This window comes from Caenorhabditis elegans, chromosome III (genome assembly GCF_000002985.6).
Source record: "Caenorhabditis elegans chromosome III".
NCBI classification, from domain to species: domain Eukaryota; kingdom Metazoa; phylum Nematoda; class Chromadorea; order Rhabditida; family Rhabditidae; genus Caenorhabditis; species Caenorhabditis elegans.
Window position 1 is genome coordinate 943,642 of NC_003281.10, and position 12,379 is coordinate 956,020.

The following is a 12,379-nucleotide window of genomic DNA, read 5'->3' on the forward strand; positions in this document are numbered from 1 at the left end:
TGAAAATGGGTGTGACAGTTTTGAATACTTTATCAGTTTAACTGTATTTCTCTATGTCTCTCAATTCTCTCCAATACTTTTTCTTATCAGTTTACAGCTGACGTGTGATTTTTAAGTCAGCAAATACAAATATTTATTATAATTTTAGTTATGAAATTTTGCAACATCAAAGGTGGAATTTTCATTCATTTTGGAGAAACAATCTCACTACGTCGATACCACTGATTCAATTCAAATTACAACAGTTTCGGGTTCAATTTGAATTTTCATTCATGTTTTTACTCTAAGAATATATATTCATGCATTTTTAGCTGAAATCAATCTATGTGACCAGGGGTATGCGACTCTGTATGCCTAATTGGCACGAGACCATTCATTCAGACACGTCATCGGTTGTAAACTCTCCCTCATCGTCACCCCAATGTACCAAGTTATGAGAACCATTTCCAGAATTGCCCGTTTATCCTCCATTTATAACTGGAAGACAACTGTTGAATGTTTAAAACTACTTATATAGTGCAAAAAGACAAAATATCGTAGTAAAACATTTCAAAGACAGTTTGAAAATAAATTTTCGATCGGAAATTGATATGGTGTTTGGTTTTCTGTAATAAAATGTTAACTAAAAAATTCTTCGAAGTCTAAAAATATAATTTCGTGAACTTTCTTGATTTGTTCCTGAATATCTAAATATATGATTGGAAAATTGAAATAGTAAAATAAGAAAATTCAATCTAACGAGGAGAAGTATTAAAAATGAAATGAAAACCAATTCTGGGAATCGAACATACAGAGACTGTAATATGACCGTCATTTACAGGAATCAAAAAAGTTGTTCGAAAGAAATTTAAAAACGATTTGAAAATGGGTGTGACAGTTTGGAATACTTTATCAGTTTAACTTTCTTTCTTTGTGTCTCTCAATTCTCTCCAATACTTTTTCTTATCAGTTCACAACTGGCATGTGGATTTTATGTTAATAAATATACATTTTTGCATAGATTTTACTATCTGTGATGATATTTTTCTAAATACATAAACCTTCTTTGAGCTCTATTTCTTGTATATCATTAACTTTTAACAATTAAGTGTATTTCTTACACTTTCAAATGATGCGACTAATTTTACTCCTGTGTGAATAGAATGCATTTTTTTTTTCAATAATAAATGAACGAAAATTAAGATAAAAAAATACAAAAATCTCGGACAAAAAGATTTTTTTAAACTTACAATCAAACTGAAAGGGATCTGTTCATATTCAAAAGAAAATAGTATGAAAACTCTTGAAGCGAAATATCGAATTTGTCGTTACCATTTGAATATTCGATATTAAATACGTTTTCGCCAGTGTAGTCCGGTTTGAATACTTTTGCAATTTCAATCGGATTTGTCTTTGATTTGTAAAAAATTATATAGCAACTTTGGAATGTACTTCTTCTTAAAAGATCCTGAAAAAAAAATTAATTGAATGAAAAACAGGGTTATCTTACATCTCTCATTTGTATTGCAGCCTGTGCTGGAAATTCGTCAATATGGTTAATAGTGAAGCATTTGAAATGAAAAAAATGAACAATCATTATACTGGCAATCTTAGAACCAATTTTAACTACTTCTGCATTTTTCCATTGCTCCAATTGGGTTATACGTTCAAAACGGTCTATTGACTTCATCCAATTTAATTCAATAGTTTTGAGCTTTTTAGCATTAAACCATGGAAGATTTGTAAGAACCTCATCAAATGAGAAGTGCCGAAGTCTTATTTCCTTTACGAGAATACATTTTTCAGTATTCCAAATCTCATTGAAAGTTTTAATAATGTCGCGTCTATTTTCCGTAAAGTTCCGAATGTCAATTTTCCGTGCGTGCTTCGATAATATCTTAAAATCCTTGGCCGCTCTTTCAACAAAGTTTTCTTCAGCAATTATCGTTTTCTGTCCATTGTGAGTCACATTCGAATTACCATTTGCAGCAGTAGTATATCTGATTGTAGTTCCTCTCATACATATTTCGACGTTATCTCTCCCCAAGAACAAGTTGATTTGATCAAAGCGTAATCCAAACTTATCGACGGCGGTTCTCAAACTGCGACAGACTTTTCTCGCTTTTAGTCTGTAACAAATAAATGTTCATTATGGTGTTACTTCTGGAAAATTTCTTTATTTCTTTCAAAATGTAAAAAAACCGGGACAGTGAAAATTCAGAAAAAATTCAAAGTAACAATACAAAAATATTGAAAATCATCGCAGACAAGCATTTTTCAGTCCCCGGTCGCTTTTTGCGCGAGAGTTTAAATTGTTTAAGTTTTTCGTTGACAAAAAAATGGAGAATTTCAATGAATTTTCCGGGTTTTCTTATGCAATAAATGAACGGTTTTTTTTAATATTTAAAGAAAAAAAATGATAATAACTCACAGATCCTTGAGCTCCATCTTTTCCAAAACTAGATTAGCGATATTTAAAGGCATATTGAGAAAAGTTGGCAATACCAGATTTTTCTGATGTGTCTTTGGCGCGATATCGCGCGAACTTCCCTTGTGGCGGATGGGGATAGTGGCACCTAAACAGTGCCACGGGAGCTTTCCTACCAACCAAATACCAACGATAATACCAACTGTAATACCAACTGTAATATCGGTCATTTTAGAAAGTTTCTGAAAAACTAAAAATTTGATCAGACATGCTTGAAGATTGGAAAATTGAATCAGGAAATTAAGAAATTCAAGTTAACATGAAAAAATATTGAAAATGAAATGAAAACCAAGTCAAATTGTGATGCGGCTGTCATTTACAGGAATAAAAAAGTTTTTCGAAAGAAATGTGACTGGTTGTGTCAGTTTGAAATACTTTATCAGTTTAACTTTCTTTCTTTGTGTCTCTCAATTTTCACTTGCTCTCCAATAATTTTTCTTATCAGGTAACAGCTGATGTGTGCTTTTTTGAGTCAGTAATGTGAAAGTTATGAAATTTTGCAACATGGAATTTTCATTCATTTTGGATAATAATATGCGACCCCTGTAAACTGTCCTTTTGTTTGCTTGTTTGAACGAGCTTGTTAGATCAAAGAAAAGTTTCTAGAACTTTATAATAAACATAGTCCATGGCTAAATTGTATTCGACATCAACTGACTTCCAGAAACAATCTCACTATGTCGATACAACTGATTCAATTCAAATTAAAATAGTTTCGGGTTCAATTTAAATTTTCATTCATGTTTTCAATCTTAAAATATATATTCATGCATTTTTAGCTGAAATCAATCTATGTGACCAGGTGTATGTAACTCTTTATGCCTAATTTGTTGACACGTCAGCTAATCGAAGGGAGTCGGAAACCCACTGACGGTCAATTCGCGCGGATGGACTCGGAGCATAATATCGAAGGACGCGCGGATAAGCATGTTGTGAGGATTCAATAACAGAACACAATTATCACACGAATTCAAGTTTATTTATCCATTCCCGTTTGTTTTGGGTGGATTGAATATAATAAAGAAAGTATGAAAATAAATTATATTTTAGGCCCAAATTGAGGGATTGACGTTGGAAATGGACTTGAAGACGTGCAAACGGGCAAACAGGAACCGGATCGTGTGGATCTGTGTCCACACGAATTAATGGAATGAGAAAATATGGAAAAACTCATTAAAAATATATATTTCGGAAAAAGTAGAAGGAAGAGTTAATCTGTGTCGCTTTACTATAAAAAACCGAATCATCTGTACCGCGCAAACGATACTCCGCTATAACGCTGCACGGCGTTTAGTGGGGCGCGTTTGCATCGGGGCAGAATGGCGGCTTTTTGAATAATGGATTTTAGGGGAAAACACACTTAGCTAAATTGGGAAATAAAGGACGACTGAGAGATGGTGAGTGAGGGAGCCAAGATCTCAGTCCTAAAGTCCTTTAGGTTGAGATATTCCTGAGGGATCACGGGGAATCGACAACATTCCGGGGGTGAAGAATCCGACAACACTCTATCTCGATCAGCTCGATCAGCACTTGTAACACCGAATTTCATGTTATCTTGTCAACTGAGACTGTCTGAAATGTTTCCCCCTCTTCAAAATTTTTGGCTTATTCCAAGCGTATTGTGTTCATCATTTCCATTTCTTTTCCGTTTTTTTATTTTGTTTTTCATAATTACACTGTTTATTAATCAAATTTTGACAAGAAATCGAAAGTCTTTCGAAATAAAACATACAATTTTTTCAGAGCTTTCGCATGAAAAACCAAAGAATAGAACCAGTTTCAAAGTTTGCATTATCAATTGAATACTTAATAGAGAACTCATTGCCGCCAGCATAGTCCGGTTTGAACACGTTTGCAATTTCGATTGAATTTGACTTTGATTTCTCACATCCTATGTCGCAACCTTAAAATTCACATTTTTTCATTAGATCCTGAAAAAACGATCAATTATCAAAAAACACATATCCACAATTCCAACGTACATCTCTAATTTCAGTTGCAATATTTGTTGGAAAGCTGTCCAGTTGGATCTCGAACCATTTTAAATGAAACAGATGTACGATTTGTCTGTTTTCGAGTAAAGAATCATACAGATGTAACTTTTTTGCACATTTCCATAGATCCAGGGAAGTGATGTTCCGTGCAGTCCTGACACCATTTAGTCATGAATGCTCTCTTCCTTTTGAATAAGTACAAACAACTCAGAATTTAAGATTGTTTCAAAATGAAAATGGAACATTAATTGTCTATGTTTTTGGAAAGACTTTTTTTGCAGAAATGCATAAATAATTTTATTTTTATTTTTAAAAAAATTGCTAAAAAATTAAAAAATTTTTCATGAAATATACATGTCGTTGGAAGCAAAAAGAACAGTACAAATCTATGTTTAGATTTTTTATTAATCAAATTTTTACGAATGTCTATTACAATTAAAGCTTTTCATAACTTTTGCACAAAAAACCAAAAAATAGAACCATTTAAAAAGTTGCATTGAATTCCAAAATTAACATCATCGATTGAATATTCAATTGAAAACTCATTTTTGCAATTTTAATTGGATTAACTTTGATTTGTCACATTGTATACGGCAACCTTGAAATGTGCTTTTTCTTATGAGATCCTGAAAACAATTAATTATCAAACAAATAAACACATTTCCGACTTACATCTCTAATTTTAATCGCAATATGTGTTGGAAAGCTGTCGAGATTAATACAGATCCATTGAAAATGAAACAGATGTTCGATTCGTCTACTTTCAAAGATAGAATATAAAAGACCAAACACTTTTGCACACTTCCATTGATCCAGACAAATGATACTTTCAAATTGGCCATTTATGTCGGTACCAAACAATTCAATGTTTTCCAGAACGTTCGTATCAAAACACTGAAGAATATTGACAACTTCATTGGGCGCGTGATAACAAAAAAACCTTTGGTCCAAAAAATTTATAATTTAATTTCGGACATTCTTTATATGCATCACAAAAAAACTGGACCAACCGATTTGAGATCCACGCACCCAAACGTTTAGGTATACGGTACAGGTACCACTTCTCAGGCCGTGGATGAGGCTAGACGACATGCCTATTGACTGCCTATTAACTGTTTTGCAGGGCGACTGGTGGTTGCCCTTTCTCACTTCTTTTGCTTATCTTCTTGCATTAAAATCATATTTAGCTAAATCTAAATTTAGATTTTTTATTAATCAATTTTTGACAGGAAATTAAATGACTTTCGAAATTAATGTTTTTCACAATTTGTGCATGTCAAACCGAGAACTAGAATTCCTAAAAGAATTGAATTGAATTTTAAAGTTTGCATTATCGTTTGAGTAGTCAATTTCAAACTCATTGCCGCCATCATAGTCCGGTTTGAACACTTTTGCAATTTCAATTGGATTTGACTTTGATGTGTCACAATATATCTGGCAACCTTGAAATGTACTTCTTCTCATTAGATCCTGAAAACATTTGATCATCAATTAAAACGCTTTAATTGTAACTTACATCTCTAATTTTGATTGCAATATATGTTGGAAAGTCGTCCAGTTGGATCTGGAACCATTGAAAGTGGAACAGATGGTCAATTAGTTTATTTTCAAGCTTATCACCAAACAGACTGCATTTTTTCGCACATTTCCATTGATCCAGATGAGCAATATTTTCAAACTGCCTGTTTATGTGAGTATCCCACAATGCAATGCTTTCCAGAACTTTGGTGTTACAATACTGGAGAATAGTGATGACATCATTGAATGAGAAATTGACAAGTTTTATTGTCTTCACGTGAATACATTTAACTGATTTCAAAATTTCAATAAATGATTTGATAATCTCGTGTTCATTGTGCTCGTTAGAAATTCTTAATTCCGATGTGTGCTTCAATACTGTTTTTAAATCTTGGAATGCTATTTTCATAGAACTTGCTCCTTCGATAGGTGTTTCTTGATTTTCGTCCTTTCTCACAGTTGAACCTCCGTTTTCTGCATCGGTGTATCTGATGTGAAATCCGTCCATCCCCAATTCGAAGGCATTCTTCCATATGTGAAAAATGATGTAATTAAAATGAATTCCAAATCTATCAACACAAGTTCGCAAGTTTCTACACACTTTACGGATTTTCAAACTGCAAGAAAAAACTTTTTTTTCAACTGGGAAACTTTGAAAATATATTTTTAAAAAAACAACTCACCGATCCATGGGCTCCAACTTTTCCAAAACTTGATCGACGATATTTATTGGCATATTGTAAAGCGTCGGGGATATTGGGCCGAAACTGAAAAACAAAACCATTTTTCAAAAATTTCCTTTTTTCAAATTCATTTTTTCATTACCTTCTATGGATCCTCGCCAGTTCATGTTGAGCATCTCGGTTGGAATCAGACATTTTCGGAAATTTATCCGAAAATTCCAAGGTTTACAACTGAACAATCCAATTTGAGAAAATAACTTGTGTATGACACAATGAAATGCACAGAATCAAATAAAAAATTAAGGAATAGCAAGCGTTTATCAGTTCAAACAAGTCTGCAATTTGTCGTCAAATCATGCGCCTGCGTACACTTTCTTTGCTGGCAAAAGGAGAATGATTTGAATTGAAACGTTAATGTTTTAGACCTAGCAATATTATTTTCGAAGCCTAAAAATGAGAATTTGTAGTAGCGAAATAAACATTTACCAGTTTTTTTTTCTTTTTTTCTCCCATTAGCATTTTTTCTCTCCCAGCTGTTCTACGTTTACCCTATAAATTTTTGCAGGCAAATTTCAAAAATGTCTACTTTGCTGGATATGCCTGTAGAAATAGGCAAACTAGTTTTGAAACGCATGAAGCCCGTGGAACGGTGAATTTTTTCAGTGGGTTTTCAAAAATACATAAATAGAAGTTTAGGAAGCCTCACGGACTCTCTCTCTACTTTCTTGTTCCCTTTAAGCCTAAGCCTAACTTAAGCTTCAGTCCAAGCCCGAGCTAAGCCTAAGTCTAAGCCTAAGCCTAAGCCCGAATTTAAGCCTAAGCATAAGCCTAATCCTGAGCCTAAGCCTAAGGCTAAGCCTGTAGTTTTCAAATAATTTTTTATAATTTCAGACTGGTCTGCCGAAAAGTGTGTAGAAGCTTGAGAACCGCGGTGGACAGTTTTGGAATTCGCTTCAATAGTGTTTCAGTGGATTTGTATGATGATTATGTTTTAATGGACTTGAACGGATTAAGCATCAAATACAAAAGTGAAGAAAATGGGACCTCTGCTGTATATTGCAATGGGAAACGTATTGCCAGGGAAGAAGATTATTTGAAAGTAGCGTTCGAGGATTTAATGGCAGTAATGGACCAAACCTCACAATTGTGCTTCAGAAACAAAAGAAAAGAGCTTCTCAACAGCATAACCTCCGTTACAGACATTTTGAAAAATAAAGAAAATCTCTGCGTGAAGGAAATATTACTTAACACATTTTCATTTGATGATGCCTTGCTTATTCTTCCGTGTTTCAATGCTCAAGTCCTGGAAAGTATCGAGTTATGGGAAGCTGCTCCGATTGACCATTGTGAACGGCTCACCGGCTTGGACCAGTGGAAAAATGCGAAACGTTTCCGAACTCACGATTCTCGGTTCCAGAATGAAAAATTGCAAATTGGACAGTTGTTTCATTTTGAAAAGTTTCAAGTCGAATTTGATAATTTCTCAATTCTAGACGTTACGAAAGTCAAAGAGGTAAGTTTTTAAGTTTTAAGTTTTGAAAAAAAATTGACTTTCAGGATCTCTTGAAAAGAAGCGAATTCAAAGAATGCTCTCTCATAATTGGTAGGTTCGATTCAACGCCGTTCAAAATTGCACAATTATTCAAGCCGGATGTTGCTGAAGACATGAAATATGAAATCAAATATTCCGTGGATAATAAAATATTCGTGATTTTTATTAATAGACAAGTGTTCTGCTGTGAGCTTATGTAACCTTTTCCCCAAATTTTTTTATATTACGAATCTCATAATTATCAAAACACCCACATTCCACACTTTCCTGGCAAAATATTTGATCCGATCCTCTTTTCCTCACTATCACTGAAAACCTTTTATTAAAAAAATCGCGTTTTTTTCTCCACTCGCATTTTTCCATTAACTTGTATTTTTCCATAAGTTTATTCATAAAATCTTCGCTTTTTATTTGCTTTTTCCATTATACACTACATTATACATTATACACAAAAAACTAATATTTCAATAAGAAAGAATAAAATTCGTTATTTTTGAGATGTCGTCAACTCAAGTGCCGAGTACGCAATAACACAAAACGTGACGACACAATGCACAATATGGGAATTTTATAGCTTTCTTACCAGGAATGGGCAGCAATTTCTGTTTTGGCAATTGTCGAGTTAGCGAAACAAGTTTCAAAATTTTGAAAATTTTACTGTTTCTAAAATTCCAGATATACTTCAAAAATGCCTGAATTGTTGGATATGCCTTTGGCATTGGTTAACCAAATTCTGGAAAAGTTGGATCCCGAGGACCTGTGAGTTGTTTAATCTATTTTTCTGTAGTTTTCGGAAGCTTCACAAAATCTTTCTACTTTAAAAAAACTTTTAGTAATTGATTTTATTTCTTTAGAAGTTCGAGCCCCGTGGGCCAGGCTAAGCCTAAGCCTAGGTCTTAAAGGGGGCTTAGGTAAGCCTAGGCTTAGGCCTAAGCTTGAGCATAAACCTAAGCCTAAGCCTAGGTCGAAGCCTAAGCTTACGCCTAGGCCTAAGCCTAAGCCTAAGTGTAAGCCTGAGCCTAAGACTAAACTTATAATTCCAGACTGGCATCCCGTAAAGTGTGCCAAAAATTGAGAACCGCTGTCGATAAATTTGGGATTCATTTTAACGCGATCGAAGTCATTTGTACCGTGGACAATATTTTAATGAAACTGAACGAAAGCCTCATCACATACACCAATGCGAGCAAAAGTGGTACTACTGTAACTTACGAGTGTCGCCGAAAAACTATAGGAAATGAAGATTTCACAAGCAGAGCTTTTAAGGATTTGGAAATAATATTGGAGCAAGTACCGAAATTTACTTTTCGAATTGAACTCTACGATTCGAAAAGAAAAAACCAGAAAAATATGACCAAATTTATCACTTCATTTATAAACTTTTTGAAGGCAAAGGACTGTATTCACGTTAAGGAAATACATTTCAACAGGCTTTTGTTCGATGATATTCTCTCAATTCTTCCATTCTTCAATGCTAAAGTATTGGAAAATATCAAGTTATCGGAAACTGATAATCTGAAAAAATTTGAACGACTCGCTTGCTTGGAGCAGTGGAAAAACGCGAAAACATTTGAAACTCCTTGGGTCCTGGTTCATAATTGTCAAATTCCAATTGAACAATTATTTCACCTGGAGAGGTTCAAAATCGTCATAGATGACTTTTTCAAACAAAATAGAATTGATATCAGGGATGTAAGTTATCGTTTGTATTTATTTATCTAATTTTCAATTCGCATGTTCAAATTATTTTTAGGATTTACTGCAAAGGAGTACATTCCGGAAATGCGAAATTTTGTTTGAAAAATCGAATTCGACGCCATTTGAAATTGCTAAATTGTTCAAGCCTGACGTTTCTAAAAGTGACAACTATGAAGTTGAGTTTTCAATAGGCGGCAAAATGTTCAGAATTATTTCTTCTACAAATTGTTTTTTGTGTGAGATTTTGTGACTAAATTTGTCCTCCCCCCTCGGCGGACCAGCAAAGCCTGGTAGTAAGTCTAAGCCTAAGCCTGGTAGTAAGCCTAAGCCTAAGCTTTAGCATGAACGTAAGCCTAAGCCTTAGCATAAAAGTAAGCCTAAGCCTAAGCCTGGTAGTAAACCTAAGCTTTAGCCTTAGCATGAAAGTAAGCCTAAATCCCTTTTAAATATTGTATGTAAAATTGTACTTTTCCACCTTTCACTTATAAAATAATGTGTTCATTTACTTATGTACATTTTATTAAATTAATAAACATATTTTAAAATAAAAAGTGTTTTCTTTCTTGTGCATTTGTTGGTTATAATTTTAAAATTTGCCGATTTTGAACAATTTTTTTGTTTTGATATTTTGCAAACAAGAGGAACACAAAAACGTCTCAAAAAGCGGCCGACACGTTCGGGGTTCCGCGCCGCACTGTACATGGCCGGTGAGCCCTAGTAAGCACATAAAACAATTCGCTGCAGATATCATTTATTCGCAATCCAACCAAAAAAATCAATAGTGTGGATCTTTTCTGTAAGCACATCTATCAATGTCACATCGCCTCAATTTGGAGCAATCTGCATCCGACGAACACTTGGGTTGACAGAACTTTTTGCCTTCCTGACCTCTGAAACCACACAGTTCATTGCTTTCACATTCAGAGTCATCCGAACAAGTTTCGCGTGCACATCCAAGGGCTGATCCTGAGATGAAGATAGCGAAGAAGATTGCCTTAAATAAAAGTTACGAAGTTGGCCAGTTTTGTATTTTTGAATTTTTCAACTTACCAAAATGAGAATCTTCATTTTTCTTGACTAGAAGATTAGATTGTTTGATGGTTTTTTCTATATTTCTGGGCTTTTATACCAATTGAAATCTATTCCATACATGGCACAAAGATTTTGCACCGAAATAAATAAAGATAACAATTGGTAATTGTTCATAATATTTCACTTTCTATAGATACTTGTGCACAATTGCATGTACTTTTTTTTCAGAGAACTAAAAAGCTTTAGTGAATGGAATTCAATTTACCAAAGGCCTTCTACCAAAGGACATGACTAACAATTCTGGTAAAAAAATTTGGTATAAAAACATATCAATATACGTTAAACCACCAACCGATCTATTGATTAACACAGTGAAGCTCATCGTTTTAGTAAGTTAAACTCCAGAATTTACTATCTTAAAATACGATTTCTTTAAGGTAATCTTTTTTGTGCTCTTCATCGCAACATCAGTCAACGCATGCTCTCGCCCGACTTGTCCGGATGATACAGAGTGTCCTGAAACCGATGTATGTGGTTATAGAAACCAGACGACAGGCAGCAAGTTTTGTTTATCGAGATGTTCGTCGGACGCAGACTGTGATGAATTTAGACGATGCGACATTGATAGATGTGTTTCAAAAAAATATCAAGCCCGTACAATTTACTGATTGATCAATTTGCTTTTATCACTAATAAAAATGTTTGCAAGCAAGGAAGTTCAATATTTTATGAAATTGAATCAAAGGGCTAACCATTTTACTGTTAGTTTTTTGAATAGCACCTAAATTCTTCTTGCATACTTTTTGGCAAATGAACAGAGAAGTTTTTTAAGCTCATGTGCACCCCCACTACAGCATCCACTAGAGAATTGTGCACTTGTGAACATCGTAGTGATCTAGTTTCCCAGATAGACAGTCTTTCCCGGGCTGCACTTCTAAGGATTTTTGGCTTCTTAGGCTATTTCTCAGAATTTTTATTCTCGGTCCGCGTAGGGAGCCCAAAAGAAATGACACTAGGAAATCATTTTTCCCCTCTGCAATGACACTGCCACATTTTTTCGGATCAATGCAAAATCATTGGGGTTTAGAATGTCCACCCGCAGTAGCAATATGCAATTGACAAGACAATTATGAGTAGTGTTAGACGGCCCTTTCTTCCCAGCAAAGGCAACGTCCATTTACAGACAACACAACTTGGTACATTGTGAGCGGCTAGCTTTTCACTGCAACTTTTTTCGAACGTTTTTTCGAACGAACGAACGAAGTTTTGAGAATGCTGGTCACAATTTACTGCAGATCCTTGACGCTAAAATCAAGTTTCAGAACTTTCCGAAAATATAGGCACCCAGTTTTTGTCATTTTTTCTCTTTACATTCACTATAAAGAGTTGATTTTCATTTAGCCTACATATAGTCTTATTATGTTTTTAGGCCAAA

At 34.3% G+C, this 12,379-nt stretch overlaps 6 protein-coding genes, 2 non-coding genes and 2 pseudogenes across 10 annotated transcripts; 4 read left to right on the forward strand and 6 right to left on the reverse strand.

The window, feature by feature from the left end:
• Positions 1–1,091: 1,091 nt before the first annotated feature.
• fbxa-60 (F-box domain-containing protein) lies at positions 1,092–2,659 on the reverse strand. The gene is made up of 3 exons (NM_064899.4): positions 2,411–2,659; positions 1,490–2,108; positions 1,092–1,447 (listed from the first exon to the last, which is right to left on the reverse strand). The coding sequence occupies exons 1-3, from the start codon at positions 2,635–2,637 to the stop codon at positions 1,232–1,234; spliced, it is 1,062 nt and encodes a 353-aa protein (NP_497300.1). The 5' UTR covers positions 2,638–2,659; the 3' UTR covers positions 1,092–1,231.
• Positions 2,660–4,142: 1,483 nt separating this feature from the next.
• T12B5.18 lies at positions 4,143–4,625 on the reverse strand (annotated as a pseudogene). Its single transcript has 2 exons — positions 4,450–4,625; positions 4,143–4,398 (listed from the first exon to the last, which is right to left on the reverse strand). Coding segments are annotated over exons 1-2 (432 nt in total).
• Positions 4,626–4,851: 226 nt separating this feature from the next.
• On the reverse strand, positions 4,852–7,029 carry fbxa-67 (F-box domain-containing protein). The gene is made up of 5 exons (NM_064901.6): positions 6,805–7,029; positions 6,663–6,746; positions 5,978–6,596; positions 5,134–5,931; positions 4,852–5,087 (listed from the first exon to the last, which is right to left on the reverse strand). The coding sequence occupies exons 1-4, from the start codon at positions 6,855–6,857 to the stop codon at positions 5,722–5,724; spliced, it is 966 nt and encodes a 321-aa protein (NP_497302.1). The 5' UTR covers positions 6,858–7,029; the 3' UTR covers positions 4,852–5,087; positions 5,134–5,721.
• fbxa-23 lies at positions 4,907–5,449 on the reverse strand (annotated as a pseudogene). Its single transcript has 3 exons — positions 5,402–5,449; positions 5,134–5,355; positions 4,907–5,087 (listed from the first exon to the last, which is right to left on the reverse strand). Coding segments are annotated over exons 1-3 (451 nt in total).
• A 198-nt stretch (positions 7,030–7,227) lies between the features above and the next one.
• On the forward strand, positions 7,228–8,623 carry fbxa-11 (F-box domain-containing protein). The gene is made up of 3 exons (NM_064902.2): positions 7,228–7,311; positions 7,554–8,175; positions 8,220–8,623. Exons 1-3 carry the CDS (start codon positions 7,241–7,243, stop codon positions 8,412–8,414), a joined length of 888 nt encoding a protein of 295 aa, NP_497303.1. The 5' UTR covers positions 7,228–7,240; the 3' UTR covers positions 8,415–8,623.
• Positions 7,437–7,522, forward strand: T12B5.16. The gene has a single exon (NR_052056.1). It is a non-coding gene; the product is annotated as an Unclassified non-coding RNA T12B5.16 (non-coding RNA).
• T12B5.17 lies at positions 7,437–7,522 on the reverse strand. Its single transcript, NR_052057.1, has one exon. It is a non-coding gene; the product is annotated as an Unclassified non-coding RNA T12B5.17 (non-coding RNA).
• A 266-nt stretch (positions 8,624–8,889) lies between the features above and the next one.
• On the forward strand, positions 8,890–10,461 carry fbxa-10 (F-box domain-containing protein). The gene is made up of 3 exons (NM_064903.4): positions 8,890–8,973; positions 9,258–9,906; positions 9,968–10,461. The coding sequence occupies exons 1-3, from the start codon at positions 8,903–8,905 to the stop codon at positions 10,160–10,162; spliced, it is 915 nt and encodes a 304-aa protein (NP_497304.1). The 5' UTR covers positions 8,890–8,902; the 3' UTR covers positions 10,163–10,461.
• A 188-nt stretch (positions 10,462–10,649) lies between these two features.
• On the reverse strand, positions 10,650–11,012 carry T12B5.15 (uncharacterized protein). Its single transcript, NM_001129248.3, has 2 exons — positions 10,963–11,012; positions 10,650–10,906 (listed from the first exon to the last, which is right to left on the reverse strand). Exons 1-2 carry the CDS (start codon positions 10,978–10,980, stop codon positions 10,688–10,690), a joined length of 237 nt encoding a protein of 78 aa, NP_001122720.1. The 5' UTR covers positions 10,981–11,012; the 3' UTR covers positions 10,650–10,687.
• A 219-nt stretch (positions 11,013–11,231) lies between these two features.
• On the forward strand, positions 11,232–11,654 carry T12B5.14 (Kazal-like domain-containing protein; the record flags this gene model as incomplete). The annotated part of the gene is made up of 2 exons (NM_001129247.4): positions 11,232–11,333; positions 11,382–11,654. The coding sequence occupies 2 exons, from the start codon at positions 11,232–11,234 to the stop codon at positions 11,610–11,612; spliced, it is 333 nt and encodes a 110-aa protein (NP_001122719.1). The 3' UTR covers positions 11,613–11,654.
• Between the last annotated feature and the right edge of the window lie 725 nt (positions 11,655–12,379).

Coding starts and splice junctions, on each gene's coding strand:
- fbxa-60 (NM_064899.4), bottom strand. CDS start 2,637: ATGACCGATATTACAGTTGGTATTACAGTTGGTATTATCGTTGGTATT. Junction 2,109..2,410: donor AAGATGGAGCTCAAGGATCT/GTGAGTTATTAT, acceptor TATTTGTTACAG/ACTAAAAGCGAGAAAAGTCT. Junction 1,448..1,489: donor CTGCAATACAAATGAGAGAT/GTAAGATAACCC, acceptor TTTTTTTTTCAG/GATCTTTTAAGAAGAAGTAC.
- fbxa-10 (NM_064903.4), top strand. CDS start 8,903: ATGCCTGAATTGTTGGATATGCCTTTGGCATTGGTTAACCAAATTCTG. Junction 8,974..9,257: donor AAGTTGGATCCCGAGGACCT/GTGAGTTGTTTA, acceptor TTATAATTCCAG/ACTGGCATCCCGTAAAGTGT. Junction 9,907..9,967: donor ATAGAATTGATATCAGGGAT/GTAAGTTATCGT, acceptor AATTATTTTTAG/GATTTACTGCAAAGGAGTAC.
- fbxa-67 (NM_064901.6), bottom strand. CDS start 6,857: ATGTCTGATTCCAACCGAGATGCTCAACATGAACTGGCGAGGATCCAT. Junction 6,747..6,804: donor CTGGCGAGGATCCATAGAAG/GTAATGAAAAAA, acceptor TTTGTTTTTCAG/TTTCGGCCCAATATCCCCGA. Junction 6,597..6,662: donor AAGTTGGAGCCCATGGATCG/GTGAGTTGTTTT, acceptor TTTTTCTTGCAG/TTTGAAAATCCGTAAAGTGT.
- fbxa-11 (NM_064902.2), top strand. CDS start 7,241: ATGTCTACTTTGCTGGATATGCCTGTAGAAATAGGCAAACTAGTTTTG. Junction 7,312..7,553: donor CGCATGAAGCCCGTGGAACG/GTGAATTTTTTC, acceptor TTATAATTTCAG/ACTGGTCTGCCGAAAAGTGT. Junction 8,176..8,219: donor ACGTTACGAAAGTCAAAGAG/GTAAGTTTTTAA, acceptor ATTGACTTTCAG/GATCTCTTGAAAAGAAGCGA.